The following is a 27,864-nucleotide window of genomic DNA, read 5'->3' on the forward strand; positions in this document are numbered from 1 at the left end:
CTCATTTTGGATTTGCGATATGTCACATGCCAACTCAGTGTTTTCCTTAAAAATATTTGTGCTTTTGGTTAGCTGACAATAAGTCAGCTCTTAGCATGGAGTCGACTCTTAACATAGAGAGTTTCTGCTCTTTGTGTGTCGTCACTATAAAATAATCACATTTTGTTTCCACTGAGGCAAAAAGATGTACTACTACCTCTTACTTCAGACAAAATTACACCTTTGCACTGGGCATTGTGTGCTAAAACTTACCACAAATCATTGCTGAGATGAATGAATGGAAGGAAAGTTAAATGGCACTGCAAATTTTCCCCTGTTGCTAATATTTCTCCTTCCACATAGCACTGTCAATATCAGGGGTAGTAATCCATTCTCTTTCTACTAACATTTTTGTTAAACTGCTAGCTGTGATTACAGCTTGTTTTATTTTATGTTCACACATTGACTTGAATATATTGCCTTTTAATGAAGTTATGACAGATCTCCTAATGATGTCACTGACTAGAAATATATGGTACACTTACATTAGAGAAGAAGGCTCTGAGAGAGCAGTACCAAGTGGTTTTCCTGACATTGGGAAATGCTTCAGGAATACTTCTTGAGTTAAAACAGGAAGTGGAGAAGAGAGTACTACTTTAGCATAGGCAGAATTTCTCCTTAAAGAACCTGGAACAGGAATTAGAGTTATGTGTAGTTCTTAAGTATACAGTGGAACTTTTAATTCGTTTTTTTTTCTATAAATAAAAGAGTGACTGTATTTTTCTTGATTACAGAGCAACATTGTTATATTTGTTTTGTATATTTCTTTTGCCAGATATTAAGAGATAAAATAGCTAGCATTTAACTTTTATGGAGTAGTAAAAGATTATTTTTAGGTCTCTTATTGCACATTTTCCCAATCAAGGAAAAGTGTTGCTGTGAAGGCTTGTTTTTACTGAGGTTCTCAAAATGCTGCTGTGTAACACAATTTCTTGTAGTCTTTTCTCATTTCGCTGCAGCCAGTTCTTTTTTGTTCATAGGTTCTAGAAAGTTTTAAGATCATGGATTACAGTCTGTTACTGGGAATACACATACTGGACGATAACATGAGAGAAAAAGAGGGTGAATGCTCCCAGAACGCATCTGATGGGAAACGTCCTGGAGGTCAGAAAGTTCTCTATTCCACAGCCATGGAGTCTATACAGGGATCTGGGAAGTCAGGGGACTCTGTTGTAACAGAGACAACAAACACGTAAGTGCCATACTATGCTCTTAATGTTGTCATTAAAAGTTCTCCAGTCAGTGTCACATGATATTTATTGGGAAAACATTCAAGACGCATTTGTATGTCAGGAATTGAAAGATTTTTCATTTTAACTTTTTCAAAGCTTCACCATCAAGACTTGCTGGAGACTGAGAAGTAAAAATGTTGAGTAGTTTAGTTGACTGATACCTTTAAACAGCTGATTGCAAATATTGTTAGTTTAATTTATAAAAGAAATATCATGAGGGAACCACGATAAGAGTCGCAGATATAAACTATTCTTAAATAAAAATAGCCTGATGAGCCATAAGTAAAAACTATTAACACTGAAATGAATGTTTCTGTAGTGTTTACTTTTGATATTAAAGTAGTATAGTTAATACGCAGGATTGTATAATCACTGCTGAAGTGCAGTCATATTCGTGTACGCTATTTCTTGAGGTTGAGAATGGCTGCTCTTATATTTCAGTATAACAAAAACTGCAGTGATAATGTATTCATATACTGTTGTTTCCTTTGAAATACATCCATTATCAATGAGGATAGTATGATCACCATTCTTAATATTTGTAGTCAATTCTTGAGTATAATGAGGGTTTAATTGCATACTAGAAGGACTTTTCTCACAGCTTTTGAGGGAGCTGTCTGTGTAAATACACTTTCATACTGTTAATTGTGTTTAAACCTACAGCAGACAAATGGGAGAACCATGGTAATTTGCATTTGTAGAGTTTCCAGATGTTGTGAGGTCTAGAATATACATTAGACAAAAAACTGGATTTCATTGAGGTTTTTGCAGTATAACTTTTACACAGGGCATGATGAATGCTGTTTTATGATTACAGAGGTGTTGCACCAGCCCCTGTTGGCAGGGGCTGTTCGTTTTTGGTTTTGGTTTGTGTTGTTGGCTTTTTGTTTTTTTTTGTTTTTTACTTAAAGATACAGCTCATTACATAGGTCATCCAAGAAAGCTCCTGTGGTGGTTATGTATGGGAGACAAGGCATCATATAATGGTGAAGATATTGGGTGCTACTCAGATAATGAGAAGTCCAGCATTGCTGCTGAAAGCCCAGTGCAATGCTATGCACCAATCACCTCCAAATATACTCTGTTTATGATAAGTATGTACCAGTCTATCTAATGTACTTTAAACTTGCCATTTCAAATCAGTTCTGTGCTAAGTGAGCTACATCTGAATTTGCATTGTGGCATCCAGCTTTGAAATTGTCTTATTTATTTGGATTTGTAGGTAAGTTCAGTTCACCTATGAAGCAACAATCAGAGATTCTAACTACACTTTTATTGTTTCTGTCAGAATGGGAGGTATTCCAGCTAAAAGCCATAAAGGAGAAAAGCTGCTTCTATTTATGGGGATCATTGATATTCTGCAGTCTTACAGGTAAATGGCAATTGAATTTCATACTTCTACTGAATAAAATATTTTGAAATTACTTACAAATGTGGACATGTTATAGAGCAGTTCTGACTCTTTTTTTGTGTACTTAGGTTAATAAAGAAGCTGGAACATTCATGGAAAGCTCTTGTTTATGATGGGGTAAATGTTTTTGGTTTTGGTTTATTTTTTATTAAAAGTAATGGAACTTTCGTTTTCTGTTAACCAGGAAAGAGAAAACTCTGGTATATTTTAGTCTACCATCACCTTATCATCTAAACTGTTTCTGAAATCTTTTAGGCTGCTCTTAATACATACTCTGACTTTTTTGTTGACCTTTCAAAAAGCAGGTAAAGTGATTTTGCCTTTGTGACTCACACAGGACAGTGGCCATTAGCAAGACAATAAAAAAACTCATGTGTTCTGAAAAATATCACTTTCAAATTCTGCAGAGATTTTGCAGAACATAGCTATTTAAGTTTGAACTCATAATTTCATAAATGTAATACTTTTACTTAGAGGTATCTTTCCTTAAAAGAAATAATTACTGGGGCTTTGTTGCTTTGAGTAGGCCAGAAAAATGTGGTACTGTTTACCTGATGTGTTGAACTTTTATCTTGACAGTATAATTTTGTTTTTTTTATAGAAAATGTGACTAAAACCTTTTTCAATCTTGCAGGATACAGTTTCAGTTCACAGACCAAGTTTTTATGCTGATAGATTTTTAAAATTTATGAATACAAGAGTTTTCAAGAAAGTTCAAGGTAAGAAAAATAGTTGAGTTTGCTCTTCTAGGCATTTTCATAATCATTATTTTGTAACACTTTTGTCCCATTAATACAAGAATCCTTTCTACAAGATCATGTAGCACTAACACTAGCAGAACTTGAGTTTTTTTCATTAGAGATAGTGGGATTGTACGCTGGTAGTAGAATTATGTATTTGCTATGCGTGTTTTTTGCTGTATAAAGGGGCGTCTGAAGGTAAGATAGGTTTCTGTATATTGACAGTGATAAAAAAGATAAATTTTGTGAGCTAATTATGAGTCTTGTCCTGCTTCTGTTCACAGCAGTACCCTCAGTGCTTTGTTTAATGTGAATAAGTAAAGATTGATGAAATACCATGTTCAACATGTTTTAATGTAGGCAGTCTTCCCTTTGATATGGCTTTGTTATGTGCTTTATCAAGAAAGAAATAGAAGGTTGGATATTAACTAAGTCTTTCATCTTTATCTCTTGTTTCTACTTTTTGTCTCAATTTCCCCTTTCCTTAACACTTCTATTCATTCTCAAGGGCAAGATGCATACCATTAATAGGTATTTACAAGAGAGAGAAAATGCCAATAGAAACCCATCATCACAGAAGAGGAATATCACTACCAAGAGTTATCCAAAGATTTCGGTTTTAATATTTCAGCGATAATTTAACTTCTCGCTATTGTAACTTCTCAGAAATAAAATGAATTATTAATGTAATTTAAAGAAGACCATGTAACTGTAGATCCTTTTAAATCTCCGAGGAGGAGGAAAGTGACTCTATGCAGACTCTGAGTGACAAGAAACCAGAGAATTAAATGATAGGTACTTTGTGAAGTTATTTAACAAGAAGACTGAAAAGAGAAAGCTGAGAGCTGACAAACTAAAAGGATAGATAACGTACTTTAAGGAGAGTGAGAAGGTATTTAGGTGAACAAAAAAACCTTTTAAATTAATTGTAATTTGTGATTCTTCATGTGCATGCTATGTTGTGACAAGTATTCAGGAAAATAAACTTTTGGAGAGTGTTATAAACACTAATGAAAGGATGGATAATTCTTTTGTGAGTAGGTCATGCTACTAATAGGAGTTTCAGTCTGAAGCATCAGTTTTAGGAGAAACTGTTCTGGTTATCAGAACAATGAGAGTTTTTTGTTTTGTTTTTTTTCCAACAATCATGGCAGCTTATATAAAGCCTTTAATATGTGAGACATACAGATCAGTTGGTTGCGTCCTTACTAACTTCCTGTTTTACTGTGAAATTATTTTTGAAATCTGTGGAGGTGATGAAATTGCACGTTGTTGTTTTTTCTTTTCCATTTGGTAAAAAATTGCGTGTTTCTGACACTTATCCCTTAAGAAACAGTGTCCTGTGAGTTCGGGATTTTTTTTAAAGCAGAGTTCTTCACAAATAAATTTAAATCAACTGGCTGGTTAGAACGATGTAGTTGATAAAGAAGCATATATTCTAGAATGAATCCTCGTTAGCAGAATGCAGTGTAGTAGTTAGCTATCTTGCTTAGCTGTGTGTTCACTGGAGGTGAAAGTTGGTGTGTAGAATAGACACTTTGTTCAAATGCTACAGGATTAATATTGAGCCTATGGCATTGTGTCAAACTGATAGAACAAATTTTGTAAATACCTTTGTGATTAGTGTTAGTCTGGTCTCTTTTAATGTTGTCCTTAGTTACCTGAAAGAAGAAGAATGAAGCCTATAAGGAGAAAGGTAGGAAAAAATTGAAACGAGGGGTAGAAAAATTGAAATTTAAGCCAAGGAGGGTGGCTGCAAGTTCTTATACAAACAAGGCGCTAAACGCTAAAACCTTTGGAACAGGTAAATGACACATGTGAACTTAAAATTATCGCTTTATGGCACAACATTGTGATTAATATAAACATAAGATAGCAAGGAAATATGGAAAAAAAAAATTAAATGAAGTTCAGATGAAAGGAATGATCCCCCTGAGGCCGAGATCTCTTAAACTCTGGAATAATTCTGCTAAAGAGCTAAGTTTTTATGAGACACTACTCAAAGGCTTTATTATCTGGAACCTTTCCAGTATACAGATTTCCTGTACATTTGAGTATTTTCACTTCTTTTTGGTTTTGACTGCTGGATTTATCTCAGTGCAGGATGGGAGCCTTTCTGTATTTGAAAACTATGGTACAACTAAGGGACATGATGCCTTATTTTCTTGATGATTTAAATTTGTCTGTCTCACTTTTTCAAGCCATTAACCTCTTTCAATATTCCGCTGTTATTGATCTATATACAAGGCTATTAATCTACTTTTATGTGGGTTAGTTGTTCAAATACATTATCATTTTTTCATTACCAAAAAAAAAAAAAGTAGGAGTGTTTCTATCTTTAGGAACATTGCTTCTCAACTTCAAGCAAGAAGTTTCAATTTAAGCTCTTAAGCCCTGTTCTGAGTGTGTGCTTTTCACTTAGTGCACAGAATAAACCTCCATAAATAACTATGGAAATGTAGTAAGAAGATTCATCATTGGTTGGAGACTAGCCCAGCAGCTATTTTGTTATATATTTTCTTAGCCATATCCTGGAGCTTCTGATTCCCTTCTTCCAAGCATTTGTCAATCCACAGCCGAGTGGCTTTGATGCCCTTAACTTGAATTTTGTAATAGAGTACACCATAAATTATTCCAGTGCATCTGACATCACTTTCTGCTTATGCATGAGGGTCAGCAGCTGGCAATTAAAAAACACTGAATTAGCTGGCATTCTTCTGAAGGAGAACTATGAACATAGATCACGATTCAGTTGTAGTAACAATGATGAGATCTAGTGTTTCACTCAAAGTGTTGTTCTAAGTGGGAAAGCCCTACTAAGAATTGTAACAGGCATTTTTTGAGTATATAATTAACCAACATTTTGGAAGTGTTTATTTTATCCAAAAAAAGTTTAGGTTTCACACGTGCCACTGAAGAAATTCTGTAATAGCACATACGTCATTATATAGGAATATATAACAGCTCAAGGAAATGGTCATAACTTCTCAGAAGATACCAAAACTTTTCAGTTTTCCTGTTTTGTTTTCTTCTGCATCAATCTGTCTCTGAATACACAGTTTGATACATAGGATGCTGTCTGATACGTAGGAGACTTCTAACAGTGATACAAAGCTTGGTTGACTGATTTGTCTTTTTGTTCCATGATCAATAGGAAACTCCAGAAAGCAAACAAATAAAAGTACTTTGCTCATAGATGTGTAACCAACCAGTGCCTGTGGGTTTAGTTCTAAGCTATTGGATAAGTGATTTTTCTATCTGTATGTATACAGTCTATATACAGTCTACAGTCTTATCTGTACTCAGAAACTCTAGCTTTATAGATGGCTTACCTTTCTGTATGTTGTTGAAGATGTACAGGACGTTGAAGTGACTTAATTCAACACCTGTGTTCATTTGGTAACACAGCTTTAAGGTCTTCACCTTCCAAGAAACGATGCAATTCCATCACAGCCCTAAAGGCAGTATCACAAGAAATAGTGTGTTCCGTCAGCCAGGAGTGGAAGGATGAAACGCAAAGCGTTATTACTGAAGGACAAAGCTACTCCAGCCTTGATGAGGAAGGTAATATCTTTCAACTCAACAGTCTGAACCATATTTTTTAAAGAATTTTGTAAAAGCATGAACTAGAAGGTCTAGAGTCTAGCTAGTCTTCAGAACTTGAGGTTTGGTTATTCTTGGATACTACATGGAAAAAGTAGTTTATATATCAAGGTTACATGACATTAGTTTTCTCCTTGTTTGCAGGAGATCCTAAACCAGTTTGTCCAATAGTTAGCAGACTAAGGCCAGAGCCAGTGCTATTCTTTTGTCTGATTTCTAGATGGATATGTCACGTTGTTTTCAATCTCAATTTGTTTGCCCTAGAGTCTTTTTGAAGAGACAGAATTTGTTCCTTTCAGAGATCATTTTCAGCCAGATGCAAAGGAGAACTGACCACCTAATCCTGTCTGAAAAGAAGGCTCACATAGTGTGAGAGCGGTCCTGGATCTTAGAAGAATTGATCATATATTCATACTGCTGTTTAATATTTGTTCCTTTGGTTGCTTTGTATTCTGCTGAATGTACTGACTAGCAGTTGAAATTTGCCTTGTAAAGACTGTGGGCATGGGCGCATCACAATATCGTCTATTCAAATATGTTTAGAAGCTTGGAGAACCTAGTGAGAGTACCAGGTAACTCCATAGACTTGCATAAGGGCTTCTGAATTCAATCTGAAATGGAAGTTGTTAACGTTCTTTATTCTTGTATATTCAGTGCTAGGTTCACGCCACCAGCCAGATTTAGTACCAAGCACTCCATCTCTGTTTGAAGCAGCTTCTCTGACAACCACAGTTTCTTCTTCTTCCTTGAATGTAGATGAACGTTATCAACGTGATCAGCCTATGCTCTATTCTAGCAGGTAAATTTATTCTAGCTTTTTTTATTATTATTCTATTCTGTATTTAGAAGAGGACTCCCCACCATTCTGGTAAAAGTGTGGCAACATGATCAATGGGAGGAGCCTATGCAAAATTAAAATCAGAGTTAGAGATTTTCTGTGTAGACCAGTATTGACCATTACACTGAAGCAAAACTGCTGTAATCCTATTGGATTTGTTAAGTATTTTGCAAGGGGGTCACAAAGTAAAAAGCATAAACTCAGTATAAATGGTTACAGTATGCTTTGAATGTTACAGTATGCTTTGGATTTTTTATCATTTTCCAAAACTAAACTAGGCATTGAAAACTTACTTAGGTCTCAGTCTGTTCCACTACCCAAACTATAATAAAATATACAGGATTGAGAATACTTGTTGTAACTTGGCTGCAAAAAAATTTGGTTTTCTAGGAAAAGGAAACTGCTTTGAAGATGATCTTTATTCTGGATGTTCAGTGCTGAATGGTGTGCTTTAAGTTCTTTAGAAGTAACCATTTGCTGAATTTCCTTGAACGTTGAACCAGGGAGTGTGACAAGAGCCTATCCAATTTTAATTCAACACAGATAAAAATGGGAATGTTTTGATGAAGCATGCGAGCTAGCTTGGACACCTTGTAGCTACGTCTGCCTAATTCCATTGCTATGTCAGCAAGGCTTTCTGTAAAGTTTTGTGTACCTGAACTCTACCAAGATATGTCAAAAGAAAAATTTTATATTGTATAGTCTTACCTGCTTGGAGATCTTATTACCATATGTGATGTCACAGACTAGCAGTTTCTTATATCTATTTTTGTCAGTCTGGATAGCTGATGTGAAATCAAGCATCTTGAATTTCTCTGTGCTAATTTGAAGTCCTGCATTATATAGTGTTTATGTAAATTTAGTAAGCAAATTCATGTACCATGATATAGTTCTTTACTTTGTGTTGTCCAAAAAAATCAAGGTGTTTAACAGATAGTTTTGAAGTAGTAGAAATATACTTTCTTATTAAAATGTCATGAGTTGCTTTCATATAAAATATAAAATGACTTGCAGAGTTCCTTGATCAAAGTGCTACTTAAGGTTTTATTTCCATTAAATTGAAGGAAAGCACACAGATGTGGCATCTTGCATAGATCTGTTTTGAAAAATAAAATAAAATCTGAATTAGGTATGGTTTGGTGATGGGTTTTTAGTTACAAAACTGTGACAAGTTGTCACACGTGTCAAATAACATTACTAACAAATGCACATAAGCAGAAATGGAGCTCTTTCAATTTAACTTCCGTAAGTCTTGTCCAATTTATGACAGCTGTAGGACTTCAAAATTCTGTAGTCTTGAAACAGGTCTTAGCTTTGCTAAAATAAGGTTGTTAGAGTATTTAGTTTTTCTAATTTTCTGTAACCATTATATTTTGTATGTATTTTATTATCATGAGTCAGCAAAGAACTGTGGAGCCGACTCATTAAAGAGTTCAGATTTACTGCAAATAAAATACTTCAAATACTTTTTACTCTCTACACATTAATAATAAGGGAAAAGTATGAGTAAGTTCTTGATTTTTTTTTTCTCTGTAAATATATTCCAAAATTCTTCTAAAATGAACCAATTTTTCAGCAAATCTACAATCCAGTATTATGTTTGATTCACATCTGGAGATCAACAAATCTAATCACTTAAATTACCTAAAATGTTACCAGTAATGCAACCTTACCTGTCATTACCTTATAAAATCAGAAGAGGACTGTAGTGTTTGCATTTAATTCTGTTTTATCAGTACAAAATGACATACTCTCTATCAGGACAAACCTTGCATCAGTATTCATAGATGTGTGGCTCTCTCCATGTCTTATGTCAAACAAAGGACCTTGCCCTATAGCCAGGTGATCATCTTACCACTCAAATCTCCCATCCTTCTTAGTCCATCTGTAACTTCTCAGCCAAGTTCTAATTGATGTCACAATCTGAATACAATTAACAACAATTAGCTTCTATGTCAGAGCAAACAGCTTTCTTTTACAAATTAAGAAAGCTGCTATATATTTGCTGAGTATTAAACTCCTTTCAAGATCAGCGGCTTGGTACCTTCTGCACCAGTGCAAGGTGGTCCTTCCTTCTTCATGGCACTAAATAATACATAGTTTTGCTCTGAAAGTGCCTCCTATTTATTTCCATGGAAACTATAACAGATACAAAGAGTACAATAACACTATTTGATAGAGCAAATTCTCAGCCACAAAACACCATCATTTTAAGCGTAGTCACCATTATTAGCTCTGCATTTTCATCAGTGATGAACAGGAACCTGCATGCTCCACTCATAACAGCCTGCATAGCTGTACAGAACATGGCTCATCTTTCACATCACTGTCGCCACTGCTGAAATCCACCACCCACTGCTTCACTGTGCTTACATACACTGCTTGATCTGTTGTCGATGTTCAGCATGTGTTGGTGAGTGGCAGTGGTGCCACACCTTTGCTTCATCTGTACTTTCATGTCAAATGCCACTGTGTCAGAGTGCCCTTCTGCTGCCATCTGTCACGCAGCAACAACATGTAGTGGAATATTGGTGGGAAGGCTCAGCCTCTACTGCCATACCACCAACTCTGACATTGAAAGCCAACATAATAAAATGGAAGCATTACTTTCAGAGCAGCTCTTGTGAATGCAGCTGTAACTTATGTTTTTATGCCACACTGGAGACATTTCTGTGCTACCGTGAGAAAAGCTGGTAGGGAAATAAAAACACGAAATAATCATGCCATAATGATGTCTTGAGGCTTAGATGCCTTAAATTTTTCTTACTGGAGCTCTGCTTTTGAATAACTCAGCACTTTGCCAATTGTCTCTGATAACATAAAGCCCAAAGCAGTCTTTGAAACAAAGCCTAAATGAATTATTCGTTTACAAATGATATGCGGAATCAAACTCTATAACCACAAAATAGTAATGAAAACAGGTATGATTTATTCAGTGCTGCGCAGACACTGGCTGCAAGGGGGATTGTTCCTCCTAACTTGCACACCATGAGGAAAAATCGTGCTACAGATATAGGCCAAATTAACCCATAATCAGTAGTTTTCCTGGAATTTGGATACATACTCATTACACCCCTGAGAGTTTGTTAACATGCAGACCCTCCCCTCTTACGTGTGCATAGTGGGTCGTGGGATGAAGATCTGTTGTTTTCCTCACGAAGGCTTCTGACCTTCCTTGCTGTAAACTCCTGGCCTTTTGGGGGGCATCCCCCCGAACCGCTTTCTTCTTGCCCTGTGGACATCCAATCACCTCCCTGCCAAATGTCCTCGGCCTGTTCTCAAACCCTTATCTTTATGGCCTTCATCTCCTTTGCTATCCCAGATACAGAGTCTGCCATCGCTTATTTTCTAACAAGCCCTACATTCTTGCTTCTATAAACTATCTCTAACTATCTATCTCCCCTTCACCCCCCTTACTCTCAGTCACTGTGAAGCCTTCTTGCCTTTTTACTTTCACTTATGGGATACGTTTCACCTTTCAATTCCCCCCTTTTCTTTAATCTAGCAGGATTTCCACCTGCTAGATTATTCCTTCTTCGTGTGTGAAATAAGCTTTCCACCTTTTTGCCTTAACTAATGTCTCTTCCATACTTTGTATTCCCTTTTAGTATTCCGGCATAGGCACATAGAACACCTCATTACACACAGGTAAGGCTCACCGATAGTACGATGCATGCCAAGAAAAGCCGCCTTCACCATCCTCTATTCAGTAATCAGCTAGTAAGTGTGCCCCATAGATCTGTTTTGCAGTTGTGTTATTGGTACTTGTCCTATGCAGGACTTTTGTTTGCTCCCAGATTTTCTTTAAGTCTGTTCTCAGATCCTTATTTATGTAAGCACAGCAACTCTGATTTATTATTGTGTACAACCCTCCTTCTTTGGCTATTGATAGATCTAATGCCATCCTGTTTTGGAGTACTACTTTGGACAAAGAGGATACCTCCTCTTGAATTGCTCGTAAGCATTTGTCGTGGCATTTTCTACGATTTGTAGAGTTGCGGAGATATTCACTTATAGCCTTTTCCCGCTGAGCTACTTCTAATATCGGGATAAGGGCTCTCACGAAGCTATGGTATTCTGTCTTATACTTTACCAATGGGTTATTTAACCTTTTAATCCTCCTTGGATTTTGATACTGGCTCCAAATAGTTCTCACTATGCCTGGTGGGAGTTTGAGCTCTCCCATCTCTGTCCAGCCACCAGAAACCTTTACCCAATTGACACCTGCTCATTATATTACTTCCATTACGATATTCATGCCCACTAATTAGAGTGCTGTTACTTTCCTTAATGGCAGCCATTGTGAAGTATAGAAATGTAAAGTTGATTCAAATAGAAGGAAGAAGAGTGACAATCACACATTTAACAATAATACATAAATAAATATAACACAAAACATAGTACTATTGTAACCAAAATACAAAATGTAACAGCACACAACATCAACTTGCCACAGACACCACCTCGTGTACACTGAAATAAAGAAAATTAGTAACCAACTCATCTTTTCCTTATGAGTTTAACTTTAGATGGTACACTTTCCTTGACAGACCAGGTAGTTCCTCAGTATCTTGGAATAACCTCCTGTACCAGCACTATAGTTACTCCACATGCCTTATTAGTTCTACAAGGGAATGCCTCTGGCTACTGTAAAAAGGTATGAGTTCATACCAACATACAGGGATACCTCCCTTTTCTTGGGAGTTCTGAGAAATCAATTTGCCATTGTTGCCCTCCCTTTTAAATCACTAATTAGATTGCTATCTTCTCTAGAATATTTTACAGGTTCTGATTCAGGTTTAGAGATTTTAAGTTTACCGTCTGGAATTAAAGCCTTCAACTACCTGTCCTGCCACCTGACCCATCATCTTATTTCCAGTTTCCTGTACAGTGTTACCTTTCTGATGTCCTTCACAATGTATAATAGCCACGCTCCTTGGTAGATTTACAACATGCTTTTTTCCTTGTGTGTGCAATCCTTGTTCTTTTCAGATGGTACTACGAGTGTGTAGCATCCCAAATACATAATTAGCATTTGTCCATATAATTAAGACTCTTGTCCAGGCAGTTATTTCAGCCTTTTGAGGGAAAGTGCCTCAGGTAATGGTTGTGCTTTGATTACTTTTATCAGTAGCAGCTATTGCATATTCTGCATTACAGTTTCCTTGTCTCACAAAACTGCTACCATTGGTAAACCAGGTGCCTTCTGCGTCTTCTAAGGGTTTGTCCTTCAGATCCGACCTGCTGGAATATGCAGCTTCAGTTGTTTCAAAACAGTCATGAAATACTGGTTCTCCAGCAGTTCCGCTAAGGAAAGATACTGGGTTGACAATATTAGTTACAATTATTTCTATATCATCCTGCTCTATCAGGATGGCCTGCTCAATAAGAAAAGGCTTACTTTTTGTTTTTCCCAATTTGTGTTAAAGGCAGACTTACAATTCTCAATCAGTTAATATTGTTTGGTCCTTAGCTTCAGTTTTATTTAATTTCTTGCCAGAATAACCTGACATGTACAACAATTTATGTATTCCTGCTTGTTTTCTCAGCCTGTATTTAATTGATCCCAAAAAGTAAGCCTTTTCTTACTGAGCATTAGCTCCTTCTACTGTTACAAAATCATCTACGGATGTTAAGAGGCTCCTGTATCCACCAAAAGATAAACCTCTTTATACTGCTCCCCTCTCTTCAGTTCTGACATCCCTTTCACACCGTGCTCATCTTTGCCTTCCTCAGCCTGTGTCCTTACCAAACTTTTCACTTTCCAAACTCTCATCATTACATAAACTACTAACATCATATTTCAGTTCTATCTCCTCCTCCTCTCCAGAGGCTTCCAGTGCTAACACTGGGATTTCGGGTTTCCTAGATCTCTGCAGAGGCTATTCTCACTTCCAGTGCCCTGTCCTCTCCACCTCCCCTTTGCAAGTAATGTTGATAACAGCAGCAGTCTCCATCTGCAGCTCACTCTCTCACACCAAGTTCTGCTTGGAGCGGTGCGGGGGTTGCTCTTGTGCCAGCACAGATAACTCACTTTCTCTTTAACCCTTTTTCCTTTGTACATTATTCCACTATTTGTACCCTCAGTTACACTTCCATGTACCCTCAATTCTACTTCTGTATACCATTAACAATTACCTTTCTTATGCCATCAAAACAGTTTGTCCCATTCCTTTCAAAATCTGCAAACCAAACCGTACAGTTCTTCAACTTCCACAAACACCCAGCACTTGGTCTCTCATGATTAGGGTACTCAACTATAAAACTGGTCCCATTATTCCATTTATGTTCTGGTTTCTTATTCAATATGCCCTCTCTGGCTCACCAGCAATGTTTCTCCAGTGAGCCAAAATACAATGCAGGGGGTCTTCTCAGTATCACTTTAGACACCCCTTGTTCCATAACAGCCTCATAGGTGACACTTTTATGACATAAACAACAACAAAGACAGTGACAATAATCAGTACAATTTATCCTCAGGATCGTTCCTATCTCTGCCTCCCTCCAGGGCCCAACCTTTCCTCTGTATTCCTTTACTGTGATCTATAGCATATGTATTTCCATCATCATCCCAATCTCATTGCATTTAAATGGACAAAATACGTATGTACGAACAAATAACTCAGAGAACAGAACAACTTTCACTTCATCTGTTTCTGGCTGTTTCCCTCACGGGAGAACGAAACAATGGTTCAGGACTCTCTCTTGCTCCATAGCTTAGTTACGTCTCACTCTCACCACACTCACACAATACCGGATCAGTCAAAATATAAGGTCGAAATTTCTTAGTTCGTAGTTCTAATTTCCTCAGAGGATATCTCAAATATTCTGATGGTATTAATTCAGATACACGGTACCGAACATTTGCAACAGATGGTAATAGCAAATATAACCTACAACTCCTGTTATCACAACCAGGAGAACCCAGATAACCATTTAACAGGATACCCACTATATCCTGTCCCCTTACCCTGCGTATGACTTACAAGATCCGTTTGTGGGTGCTCCCCCAAGGAGCTGCTTGCCAGAGCCTACCCAGCAGACGCTGGCTGTAAGGGGGATAGATCCACCTAACTTGCACTTGCACTACCGTCAGGAAAAATCGTGCTACAAATATGGGCCAAACTAACCCATAATCAATAGTTTTCCCGGAATTTGGATACATATTCATTGCACCCCCAAGAGTTCGTCAGCATGCAGACCCTTGCCTCTTACACGTGCATAGTGGGTCGTGGGATGAAGATCTGTTGCTTTCCTCACGAAGGCTTCTGACCTTTCTCGCTGTAAACTCCTGGCCTTTCGGGGGGGGCGTCCCCCCGAACCGCTTTCTTCTTGCCCTGTGGACATCCAATCACCTCCCTGCCAAATGTCCTCGGCCTGTTCTCAAACCCTTATCTTTATGGCCTTCATCTCCTTTGCTATCCCAGACACAGAGTCTGCCATCGCTTATTTTCTAACAAGCCCTACATTCTTGCTTCTATAAACTATCTCTATCTATCTCCCCTTCACCCCCCTTACTCTCAGTCACTGTGAAGCCTTCTTGCCTTTTTACTTTCACTTATGGGATATGTCTCACCTTTCAACAAACATGAGCCTGCTTTCAGTTTTTAAATATGTAATTGACTATGAAATTCGACTCTAAATTATTGAGTAGAATTAGCTTGGCATTTTTTTTTAGGCTGTTTTCCTTCTCCTATCAAAGTGTCCTAGCACAAAGTAAAGAGTACAAGAATTCCCTCTTAATCACTTAGCAGTTTTTGTTTTATGATATTTGAAGGAAATAATCCCATAGTACCAGAACAGTTTATGCATAGGTCCATAATTCCCAGTAGTGCTAATGAGCAGTATGTGTCAACACAGTGAGAAGACAGGTGCCATTGTTTGCCTTACTGAAAAAGAGAGTACCTTGAATACCTTGAGGCACACATACACATTTTTAACTTGGTGGTTTTTTTTTGTTTTTTTTTTTTTAATTACCCTGTTTGTATCAACCATGAATGTCATCATTTTCTAAGGAGAGGGCTTATTACGTTCTGTTCTTGGAGTTCCTGAGCATCTGTGATGTAAGGAATTGCTGCCAGTGTGGCTAACCAGAGGTGATATGCTGAGCTGGAGCTGGCTCCTGAGACTTCATCATCTGAGAACAGTTTATCTAATCCTGATTTGGCATGGATTAGAACTAGTGTAACTGATAGATAATATGGAGAAGTGTTTGGGGACTAGTTACTATGGAAAAAAGAGGAACTGAGCAGCAGTAGTGGGGCCTGTCCTGTTTATTATCCTTATTGGTGGCCTGGATGGGGGCATTGAGTGCATCTTTATTAAGTTTGTAGATAACACCAAGCTGGGATGAAGTGCTGATCTGCTTTGGGGTTAGGAAAGCCTCACAGAGGGATCTGGACAGGCTGTGTCGCAGGGCTGAGGGCAGCGGGATGAAGTTCAACAAGACCAAGTGCTGCATCCTGTACTTTGGGCACAACAGCGCCAGGCAATACTATGGGAGTGGGGAAGAATGGCTGGAAGACTTTGGAAGAAGTGAACCAGAGGGTGTTGATGCTCAGCTAAGTGTGAGCCAGCAATGTTCCAAGAAGGCCAACAGCATCCTGGCTTGTATTAGAAATAGCGTTGCCAACAGGAGCAGGGAAGTGATCATCTCGCTGTACTCACTTGAGGTGTGGCTTCACCAGTACTACTGTATTCAGTTTTGGGCCCCTCACTACAAGAAAGACATCGAGGTCCTGGAGTGTGTCCAGAGAATGGCACTGAAGTTGGTGAGGAGTCTGGTGCGCAGGTCTTATGGAGAGTGGCTGAGGGAACTTAAATTGTTCAGTCTGGAGAAGAGGAGGCTCAGAGGGAAACATCACACTGTACAACTCCCTGAAAGGAGGTTGTGGCGAGGTGGAAGTTGGCTTTCTTCTTCCGTGTAACTAGTGATAGGACTGGAGGGAATGGTCTCCAGTTGTGCCAGGAGAGATTCAGGAAAAAATTATTATCTGAAAGAATGGCCTGATGCTGGAATGAGCTGCCCAGGAAGGTGATGGAGTCACTGTCTCTGGAGCGTTCAGCGTTCATTTAGATGTTGTACTGAGGTGATGGTTCAGAGCAAAATATTGGTGAAAGGTGGATGGTTGGACTGGATGGTCTTGGAGGTCTTTTCCAACCTTGGTGATTCTATGATTCTTAGCTGTATTTAAATTTCTCTGAACAATTTTTCATGTTTTTTTGCATTTCTGTTTTTTTGGTGCAGACCACTTGAAATTCTGGAAGTCTTCAAAGGATTATTTTCTCTTACATGGTTAAAACTTCCTGAAACTTCTCAGCTTGAACTGAAATATCCATGAACTAATGTTTTATCAAAAAATCTTTTTAAAGACAGCTTAGGAAATAAAAGCAGCCTTCTATCTTTTCAATAGAAAGAATTTATAGGGTTTTTTTTGCTATAGGAAAAATATGCCTTGTGTGAGTCTGGTTTTCTTATGGGAAAACTCTTGTATGTTATATTTAAACGTTCTGTCTGTGTGCCCACTGCCTTTAGATTCTGAAGCTTAGGCAAATTTGCCTAAATTTGATTAAAGGAGGTGCATGCTAGGTGAATATAAATGAACAACTAGGAGGAGGAAGAAGACTTCAGTGCTTCAATGCTAGAAACAGATGCACTGAAACAGTGGGGAAATCCCCATGGAAAAGAAAGGAAACATGACTGTCATTGAAGCAACATGTAATATAAGGCTTAAAGAAAATAAGGTTTTCTTGGTTCTTGTTTGATGGGATTACTTCTGCTTTTTGTGTGCTTTTTGTTTTGTTTTTAAATTAAGAACCAAGATATAAAGTAGACTCCTTTAGGAAGATGAGAACAACAGCACAGTTGAGCTCAGTCAAGGGCGATCATTACTGAGTGGGAGAAAATAACTGTAAAAATAAGTTTTTGCTTGGCTTTTCATTCTCTTTCCAATGTACAAATTAAGAATGAGAACTCTCTGCATCACTGAAATTGTTCAAAACCTCTGTTCCACTCTAATGTATTCTTTTTAATAATCTGTGTGTAGGGTCTTACTCTCTTCTGATGCTTCCTCACCTCCAGATTCTCTTTGAATGCTCTGCAGGAATTCTGCATTCAAACTGAATGATCATCAGTGATGCTACAGTGATGCTGTTGCAGAAAATTAAACTTAAGGACTGCTTATAGCAAATGTGTTGCACTAAGAGATTATATACTTAGATACGTATTTTACATGCATACCTTCTTCCATACATACATACTTACGTATGTGGTTTTTACTCGTATGCATAAGTCTCATATGCATATCAGATTCAGCTCAGTTATTTAATTTGAGAAAAGACTAGTTTGGAAATCTCATTAATGTGCTGGAAGAAGCTGTATTTTGTAATATCTGCGGAACTTGGTATGCATCAGTTTTGTTTTTTTCTTCTCTCTGGTATAGGATTGCTACTGTAGTAGTCAATAACATACAGATAAAAAGGCATAATGCCTAGAAATATTCTGTGGTACTTAATGGAGTTAAATTTTCCTGCTTATCCATTACATTCTACTGGAACAGCAGTTCTGTGACTAGTTTAATAAAAGAAGAAACATAGCAGAAAAGCAAATTGAAGTACACCAGTTTAAAGGGCAGACACTGCTACCTGCAGTCCTGGAAAAGCATCAGAAAACACTGTTAGAGAAAAGATTAAAATGTATTTAATCTTACAGTCTGATATTTTCTTTGTTCTTCCGGTGCCAGCACATATAATGCTGTCATCTAAGCACACAGAATTTTCCCCCTACCCAGTGGTGTCAAAAGTTAACATTTGGATTTATTGGAGGTGTTTTATGAAGTGTTTGTGGAAACAGGAGAGAGAATCTATCTTGAGTAGTTAATGCTTGCTCTGGACATGTAAAAAAATAAAAAAAAGATACGTTTCTCACTTGAAATGCAAAGTAAGGTAACTCTGAATGATGCTCAAGTTTTGCTAATTATGCTTTTATTAAGGCATGTCTAAATTTTAATGACATTAGCATCATATTATACCTGGTATAATGATCTCTGTCTTGTGGTCTTTGTAGTCTTGAGAAAAATTAAACTGAAATCAGATTTTTCTGGCAACTAGCAGGAGTGTTTCCTTAATGAAAGTTTATAAGACAGTCTTTTTAAGGCTAGTCTTTTGTAAAGTGTCTTTCCCTAGAGGGGATCAGTGCTGACTTAAAAAGCAAAAATCGGTGTGCATTACAATGGAACTAGAACCAAACAAAGAGTAAAGAACTAGCCTTGTGAACACAAGTTCATCCATCTATTTTGAGCATGTGAAACAGTATGGTGCTTTGTAATTGCCTTGAGTAACTCTTTGATTTCATCTGTTCTGTACTCCAATCTTATATATGTACACATGCAGAAGGTGCACCATTTTAGGGGAGAACTAGCCTATGTAATTTCATAAATGAGCATATTTCCTGTTTAAAAAGTTAGTCCTCTCAAAGCATGTTTAGAAAGAAGTAGTATTCTACTTCAGCTACAAATATCTACAAGGTATTAGTCATATTTAATAATTATCATAAAGCAATAAATACAGTATTTGCATCATACCTGTTTATTTTTTGCTCAAAAGAGTAGTCTGTAGGTGTCTTTAAAAAGTTCTGGTGAATAACAAGAGGTGTCACCTGTTTTTTCCTTAATTCCTCAGTATCAATCATAACCTTACACATGCCCACACAGTCCCACTGAAGGACCCTCTTTTGGTAAAAGCATTCACAAGGTGGTTCCACCAATTCAGAAAAATTAAACCCTCCTGAAAAGTGGAAGTTCTGTTTGCAGCAGGCCTGTATAGATCTGTGATTCTGTTGGTACTTGTGACATTACCTGACCTAACCATCAGATGATTGGGATTAGCAATTTTTAGGTAATATGTATTGGCAAAACATGTCTCACTAGCACATTGCTAGCACACCTTTGTGCTGAATTCTTTTTTAAATCTCGCTGTTTTAAGTATTAAAACAGTACTGCATATCTGACCACGGTGAACCTTCCAAATGTCTTCCCTTGGGACATACTGCCTACCACATACTAAGTCAGTATGCAAAGGTACTATAGACTTCATCAGCATCACTTTAAATGATGAGTTCTCACATTTGTGTTTCCTTATTTAATGAGGCCCCTTGTCCTTTAGGCTAGATGAACAATGTGACTGCATTTGACATTGCAATTAGAAGAAAGGGATTGTTGTTGTTGTTGTTCTTTTTAGCACCTCTTAAAAGAAGTCTGTTACATTGGTTTGAGTTTTCGTTGGAAGATCTCTGCATTATATAATAAAATAGGCATGCTTCCATCTGCCCTTACTGAATTAACTGGGTAAAATCCCACTCAGCTGTTGATACCCTGTGCTCTCACATGCCTCACAAGCATGAGTGCTTTCCTTCACAGAAAAAAAGAGCAAGTGTTTCCTTGCATGAATTTGTCCCTGTAGGTCCTGACTTTATAGTCCATACTCATCATCCTTGCAATTCTCATTTCACAACTAATACTTTCTGGAAGGAGGACTCTGAGGGCCTTCTTTGAGCAGAATTCATGTAAATCCCTCCCCAAGACTGCACAATATAGACTGAGTTTCTGAATGCTGATTGCTTACACGTGTGATCTCTTCAACTGCATGTATATGTCAGCTGCAAAAATAATAAGCCTTATGATTTTAATTGGCAATTGCAGCAGAGTTATGTGTTTGTTCACCTTCATATAATCATAGAGTCACAGAATGATTTTTACGACTGTTCACACATCATGGTTTGCCATTAGCATGAGTTTGGTGGCGGAGACTCTCACTGTCAGACTCCATCACTTGGAAGACAAAAGCAGCATTTAGATCAGTCCTATTTACTTTTTTTTTTCAAGCCTGTAGCTTTGATGCCTGTGAACAATGTTATTAAAAGATGACTTGGAAGAGTTTTTATGTTTGTCCTACTTCTTCAGGCATGCGTGAAATTTATAAAGTGCAAGATTGGGTTTTAGAAATGATGTCTACACTGTAAACATGAGACCCATTTTGAATGGACCCATAAATATCTGTTGTATCCATGGTAGATTTTCCACAGTTGCTGTTTGAGCAGTATCTTTCAGCAGTAGTTGTACTGCCCATTGTTCTATGAGACATTTTTCTGATTAACCCCTAAAGACACATTTTAAAGCTTATGATGCAGTGAGCTGATAATTTTCTTAAAATTTTGTATAGAAATTACGTAATAATCTTACTGAAGATTTTGCATCCCAAACCCCATTTTCCATACCTCCAAGAAGCAACCCCTAATTAACTTCTTCTTTTTGAGCTAATTTTTGCCTCTAATGTCCAGGAGAACAAATTAGAAGGACTCTGAAAAATGCAGGGTTTATTTATTTTTCTACTAAAGAAGAAGAGAACTTTAAGCTTTTTTATTATTGTTATTCAGTGTGTTAAAGTATTCTGTTTTAGAAGGTCCTAAGTACAGCTTTTCCCCTTGTTTAGTCATAAGGTCAAAATAATTATTGTTTCTGAGAATAGGAGCACATTAAAACAGAGACTTAAAAAAAATAAAAACTTATTTTTCCTCACTTTTCATAGGTGAATTGGAAACCTTGTTATGTTTATCTTAGGGATGCATTTTTTCATGCTATTGTTACAAGGCAGGTTCAATGAACAAGCGTGGTTTTCTGCTATGGAAATAATTTCTAACTAAAAAGATATAATTAAAAAGGTGTTATTACATTATTGCATATAAGCAGTATACTGTAACTGTGGCAGAATTCAGCTTTTGGCAGAAGTCGTTGCTTTCCTACTGACACCAACATGGGCTCCAGATGCAGACTAGGATAGCACTGACGTTAAATTTCCACTTTCTGCTTTATGCACTTTACTGATTAGCTTCCCAAAATGGACTGCATATGTTCTTTTAAATGTAAAATTAAGTTTTCTTAGAGAATTTTTGGAATCCGACCAGTCTCTGGTTATTGAACTTAGGATATATGAAAGAAAGCTCTGTCATTCAGCAGTTCTTCTGTACTTCTTTCAGAAAGCAATTCTTCTTGCATGAGTATTAGACTTGATCTCTGACTATTCAGTGTGAAAGCCACAGTAGCAAGAAGGTTGTTACCTGCAGATAAGTTGTAATTAAAATATGGAGCAGCATCTCTGTATTGTTTTGCCTCTTCTTTCATGCCTGTTTTTGCGCAGGAGCCTTTATTCCCTGCTGGTTTTCTGTGCAAATTTACTCTGTATTTTCCTCTACCCCTTTTCTCCCTTTTACTTCTGTACGGTATTATCCGTTTCTATATGTTCTCGCTTTTTTAGGAAATTCACTAATGAATAACCAAGCTGTAGCATTAATGGGACCTGCTCTTTGACTTCTCTTTCCGTGTTGTTTCTGTGCCAACCTCATTTGCTTCCTCTCCGTATAGTGGATTCCTGCAGCAGGCAGATCTGCGTGTCACCTTGCATACCATAAAAAGAGGCACGCTCTGAAGGGCAGATGGCACAGTCTTTATTATATGCCATAGAGTGGTAGTTTAACAATCCCATCCCAGTGCTGAACTCATTTTGCTGTTGCTTGCAATCCAAGGCAGACTGTGAAGTAAAGTAGATGATAACTTAACGAACTAGCAAATTAGCAGCAAAAAAACCCACAACAAGCTAGTGCATTCTAATGAGGAAGTGGGAAAGGAAAGTAGGTATAGGAGTAAACTGGTGAATTAACCAGAAGAGAACAGTAGGTCTAGGTCTTGGCCTTCTGATACAAGAAGGCTCTAAAATAAAATGCACTGGTGTGAATTGTGGAAAATCTCACCTCATCTGAGTGCAGGTGCCAGAAATTTTCTAAGTGAGAGAAGCTAAATAATAGCAGTGATGCGGCTTAGTACATAGCAAATATCTATTTCAAGGGTTTTTTTCCTTTATACTTAACATAACACAGGTATAAAGGCCAAGTATATGCTGCAGACTGCCTGACCTGCTCATAGTAGTGCAGAGCATTGTTTTCCAGAAAGGTTGACCACTGACGTAGCACATTTTTATAAATACGGTAGCTGTTCACTTCATATTCATCCTGTGTCATATGATTTTCTTATATGGGCCTTTGCACGTTCAGAGGCCTGAATTGAGCATCACTGTTGATCAAAATCATGCAAGCAAGCAAAAGTGATTTTTTTTTCTTTCACCAAAAATAGTGTATTTAATGCCAGAGCTTGTTTTGTGGGAGATGATAAAAACATAGTCACCGGTTGGCAGCAGCCTCTTTCTTTCCTTCCTGTCCTTCCCTTTCCTTTTAGTAAAATGTAGTGCTGGCAGAAAACTGATATGACTGAAATGTTCCATAATAGACTACAAATAGAGGGTGTTAGGAAACTGCTGGTAAGCCAATGGGAGCTGCATCACCGCTGGGACAAATGAGTTAGTCTTACAGTTGAAGAGACTCTGTATAGTAAAAGGAGCAGTGTGTTGTGGTGAATGTAGTATTGTGCACTTAATACTAATATGACATGAGGATGACTGATGATTCATTATCTGTTGAGCATTTTTATTTGCTTTCTGCTAAGCAGAAATCAGCTTTCTAGCTGATTTGATGCCCAATCTGAAACATACCTAAACCATGAAGTACTGCAGAGGGAGGGGAAAATTAATCCTCCTTTCCTCATTTACAGGCTGATGGCTGTGGCCAGGTTTTAACAGCCAGTTATAATGCAGAATTGTTAGCTTTTCACTTCTTGTGTACGTAGGCAAGAACATTTGAAATACGGTTCTACAAAACTGAAGTCCCTTCATTTCTGAGAGCTAGTAACGGTGGGAGATTAAGGTGCTTAAATCTGGTAAAGCACCGTGGACAGTTTCAGCTTTGTGGTTCCAAGTATTTACAAAACAAGATTCTTGTGTGGAGGTGTTTGTAGTTTTGCGTTCTTTCTCCATAGCAGCAAACATAAATTATATCCCTGACTGAAATAATTCAGCATACCTCTTCTGCCAACATTTCTTGCTTGCAGAGCTGTACTAATTACAGTACACTCTTTTTCTTCTCTCACTATCCCATCTGAACTCTTGCCTGCATGTGATGTCTTCTCTACATGAGAAAGTCTAATACTACTGTGCTTTATTACTGAGTCTCTTTTTTCCTCTATTTTAAATTAAAAAATGTTCCTAGGATTTGTACCATTGTGATGTAGAAATTAATGAAATTACCCCACATATACTGTGGCATAGATCCATTGTTCCAGCAGAGTTCAAGAACAGTATTACTTCTTGATAACATTCTAATTACAACAAAAGGAGAAATTACATGATTTGCATTCGTTAGTCAAATATCAGCCCCCAGTTAACTACTTATACCCTTACACTTGTTTATTTTTCTACTTTTCAAGTATTTGAAACTTGTTTGAGATAAACTTAAGATTTCAGCTGCAGCTGAGCTCTCTGCAATTTGTATTTTTTTGTTGACTGTAGTCTCCCTTCTCTTTCCAGTAAAGAGTTGCCTTCAAGTTCAACATTCACTCTAGAAGATAGTGCCATCTATTTGACATCAGAACAGAGCACACTGGAAACGGAAAATGATAATGCTTCTGTTTTGGATGTCTATTTGGTAAGTTGTCAGTCTGCTTCTGGTAGGCTTTTTTTTCCTGTAATTTCTCTGATTGTGGCTCAGCAGGGGACTTGAATAAATACTGAACTTAAAGAACCAGAGGTTCTGTGAGGTATTTCTAAGTTAAACATAGTTAAACATATGCTTAAGTATCTTTGCAAAACAAATCCTTCAGTAATCTTCTATTACTATTGTGTTAATAACAAGTTACACTAAAATTTCTTTCAGGTTTTCTGTAATCGTAGGAGGAATGGGGGTGGTTTATTACTTGCTTTTCAGGCTTATAGGAGGAAACAAAACATCTTTTGTCTTCATATCCAATATTCCACAATTGAGAAAGTAAATTTTTCCAGAGAGACAAGCTTTGTATCTACATCAGTGATTTTGAAGAAAAGCAAGCACAATATAAAGTATATGAATCACTTACTTTTCTGCTATGAAAGGTTCTTCAGTTGTGGTGGCTGGAATGCATCTTTTAGAGCTGCATAATCACCCCCTTCAATGGGCTGGTGAAGAAATCAGAAGAGTTAAAGTGTGAAAACTCGTGGACTGAGATAAAGACAGTTTAATAGATAAATCAAAAGCAGTATGTGAGATCAAAGCAAAATAAGGAATTCATGCACTACTTCCATCAGCAGGCAAATCTTTGAGCACTTCCAGGAAAGCAGGGCTCATCACATGTAACAATTTATTGGGAAATCAAACACCATTAATCCAAACATCTCCTTTCTTCCTCCTCTCCCCAGCTTTTATAGCTGAGCATGACACCATGTGGTACAGGTTATCTATTTGGTCACTTTGGGTCAGCAGTCCTGTCCTGCTGTTCCTTCTGCACCCACAGCCAGTTACTGTCTGGACAGAGTGAGGAGCTGAACATCCTTGGCTCTGTGTAAGCACCACTTTGCAGCAGCTAAACCATCCATGTATCAGCACTACATCAGTTCCTGCAAGGAAAATCAACAGACAAAACTATGGCTATTGCTCACATTCCACAAACGTAAAGGCACTGGACACCCACTGCTAGTTGCATTTGAACGAGGTTTTGTGCATTTGCAAGCCCATTTGAAAAACTCAGTACAAATACAGGAGGGGGGTATGCTGCTTTCTTCTTTTTTCCTGAGGATTTATTTTCCTCAAACATAAACAATTCTGACATTATCCTAGAGATTTTTTACTCATGAAGAAATGACATTTGTGGCAAGAATTATATACAGAGGAAGTGAAAAAGCAATCATTAATTAGGTTTTAATTAGCATTTCACTCAAGCATGGCCTTTCCTTTCCTTTTCCTTTTAGTAGAAGTTCCCTGCATTCTTTATTGTCTTAAGTGTTCACTGTTTTTTTTTCCGTAAGAAATACAGTGAAATACAGAATATGTCGTATGTTGTGACTGGTTGCTGTGCTATTCTCTGTATAAAAAAAAACCTGAGGTTTTTTTTTTTTCCTAAGCCAGCAACACTTAGATAAATATATTACCCACTGCTTACGGTAGTTTTTGTCTGTTCTGCCTCCACTGAATCAACACAGTAGCAAGTATGAGCAGCCAGTTGGAAATGGAATTGACTTAGTTAACTGTGGCTTCATGTAGGCCATTAAATCTGCTTATTCCTGTAGGACTTGTGTTAAACAGGCCTGTTGATGATATGGTGTTGACATGAAAAGTCTGTAGAGACTCAGAAATCCTGAAATGTTGCAGGAAATTGACAAGTAATCACATACAGTCTAACCTCCTGAAGCTGCCTAATAGACACCACTTCTTTCTGAAAAGAAAGACTTTGGTTAGTATGAAATACAGACTCAACACTGCAAAAGTTTCAATGTGTAGATCAGTAAGAGCAGCCAAGCATAAAGACCTTAGTGCAATTTTTAAGGTATCTAAAATTGAGAACCTTGAAAGCAGTACTTTCAGTTATGTAATAAAAAAAACACACCTTAAGTCACCTTGTTGTGCCTGTCCGCAATGTTAAGCTTTCTGTCCATGAAAGAGCAACATGAAACTAAAAACTACTCCTCTGTGTTCTCTCAGGTGATAAACTACAGTGTCAGTGAAGTCAGAGTAGTAAGACTTAAGAAATAGGATAACTGATGTCTTGAGGACCCTTCCAACCTCTGTGATTGTGTGTGATAATTGTTTCACTGTAAATAGTTTGATATCCATTATGCTTACAGTGGGATAAGAATATGCACGTAAATAGTGCAGTGACAGATTTAAGCTTGCTCTATTACGATGCTCTATGGCTTAAATAAACTGGTGGTAAATACAGATCTTAAAGAAGTATATATCCTGCCTATAGGATTTCATTACTGAACTATTTCATTTGAAGGAGAACTCCTGTGCTAACTATAATAGAAATTTCCTTGGTAGAAAGAAATAGTTATGTGGAAATGTAACATTACCAGCTGTTATTTGTGTATGACTTAGAAGTCACTACCACTGAAAAGAGGGCTGCAAAGGATTGAAAAGGATTTCGAGTGAAAAAAAAGAGTAACTGTTGTGATGAGCAAGCTCTGCATATTTGAAGTCCAGTTAGTATAGCTATGATTTGTCAGGTGAATTGCACAGATAATAACATTACATTCAGAATTACCTCTACTGTGGCTTAGGACCAAATGCCAATTTTATTATAGGATTTTGAAGTTGTAAAACCTAGCTAGAGATCTGTTTTGTGTGTATTGTGGCTGTAGATGCATAGCTAAATAGACTGATGAGTGCTTCCCTGCACCTGCCTGGAAACTTGGCAAAACTGTCTCCCTCTTCTTATTCTTCACTGTGCTTCTTTTCTTCTGTTTTCACTCCTATAGCTATGTACTGTGCCTGGTTCTCTTTTTGAACACTTATAGTTTGTATTCAACCCCTTTCAACTGCCAGTTTACTATCTAATCCCTCATCTTCGCAATTACTTTCTCTTAGAAATATTTTCACTCCTTCAGCTATTTTTGAATCAGCAGTCTTTGTGCTCTCCTAGTGTGAACCTTCCTTGCAGAGAAAAAAAGAATTCTTACTTCAAATCAAATGAATACCTTCAGTTCTGTGTTCAGTTCTGGGGCACCCAGCATAAGTAAGACTTGGAGCTGTTGCAGTGGGTCCAGAAGGATCCTTGATCCTTCTGAAGTGCTTTGGAAGGATAAGAGTTAAAGGAATAAAAATGCATATGATGTCATAATTGTATTCTGCTGGAATAGCAAAAAGTGAGCATTGGCATTATTGCTGAGAGTGAAAAGAAGTGACAAGGCCAGAGGGTCTGAAATAGTCTTGAATTACTGTTAAGTTGTCAAAATGGACTTGCAGTCAGTCAGATATGAGCTTTCAGCCACAAACTGGATGCTGTCAGAGAACATTTTAACACACTTACGCTGGCTTCATAAAGCATTATGTTTCTTATCTGTACACTTAACTATTCAACCTTTTTTTTTTTT

The 27,864-nt window shown here is 37.4% G+C and overlaps 1 protein-coding gene and 1 long non-coding RNA gene across 2 annotated transcripts in view; one reads left to right on the forward strand and one right to left on the reverse strand.

Moving 5' to 3' along the window:
- Nucleotides 1–27,864, forward strand: part of PIP5K1B (phosphatidylinositol-4-phosphate 5-kinase type 1 beta) — a 97,636-nt gene that overhangs the window by 67,937 nt on the left and 1,835 nt on the right. The window contains 7 exon segments of the mRNA XM_010725716.3: nucleotides 1,020–1,231; nucleotides 2,560–2,643; nucleotides 2,751–2,799; nucleotides 3,317–3,401; nucleotides 6,831–6,986; nucleotides 7,680–7,824; nucleotides 24,331–24,448. Coding sequence (XP_010724018.1) covers nucleotides 1,020–1,231; nucleotides 2,560–2,643; nucleotides 2,751–2,799; nucleotides 3,317–3,401; nucleotides 6,831–6,986; nucleotides 7,680–7,824; nucleotides 24,331–24,448 — 849 coding nt within the window.
- On the reverse strand, nucleotides 21,282–27,847 carry LOC116217535. Its single transcript, XR_004162197.1, has 3 exons — nucleotides 27,469–27,847; nucleotides 24,876–24,954; nucleotides 21,282–22,446 (listed from the first exon to the last, which is right to left on the reverse strand). It is a non-coding gene; the product is annotated as an uncharacterized LOC116217535 (long non-coding RNA).

This window comes from Meleagris gallopavo, chromosome Z (assembly GCF_000146605.3).
Source record: "Meleagris gallopavo isolate NT-WF06-2002-E0010 breed Aviagen turkey brand Nicholas breeding stock chromosome Z, Turkey_5.1, whole genome shotgun sequence".
Taxonomy (NCBI): Eukaryota; Metazoa; Chordata; class Aves; order Galliformes; family Phasianidae; genus Meleagris; species Meleagris gallopavo.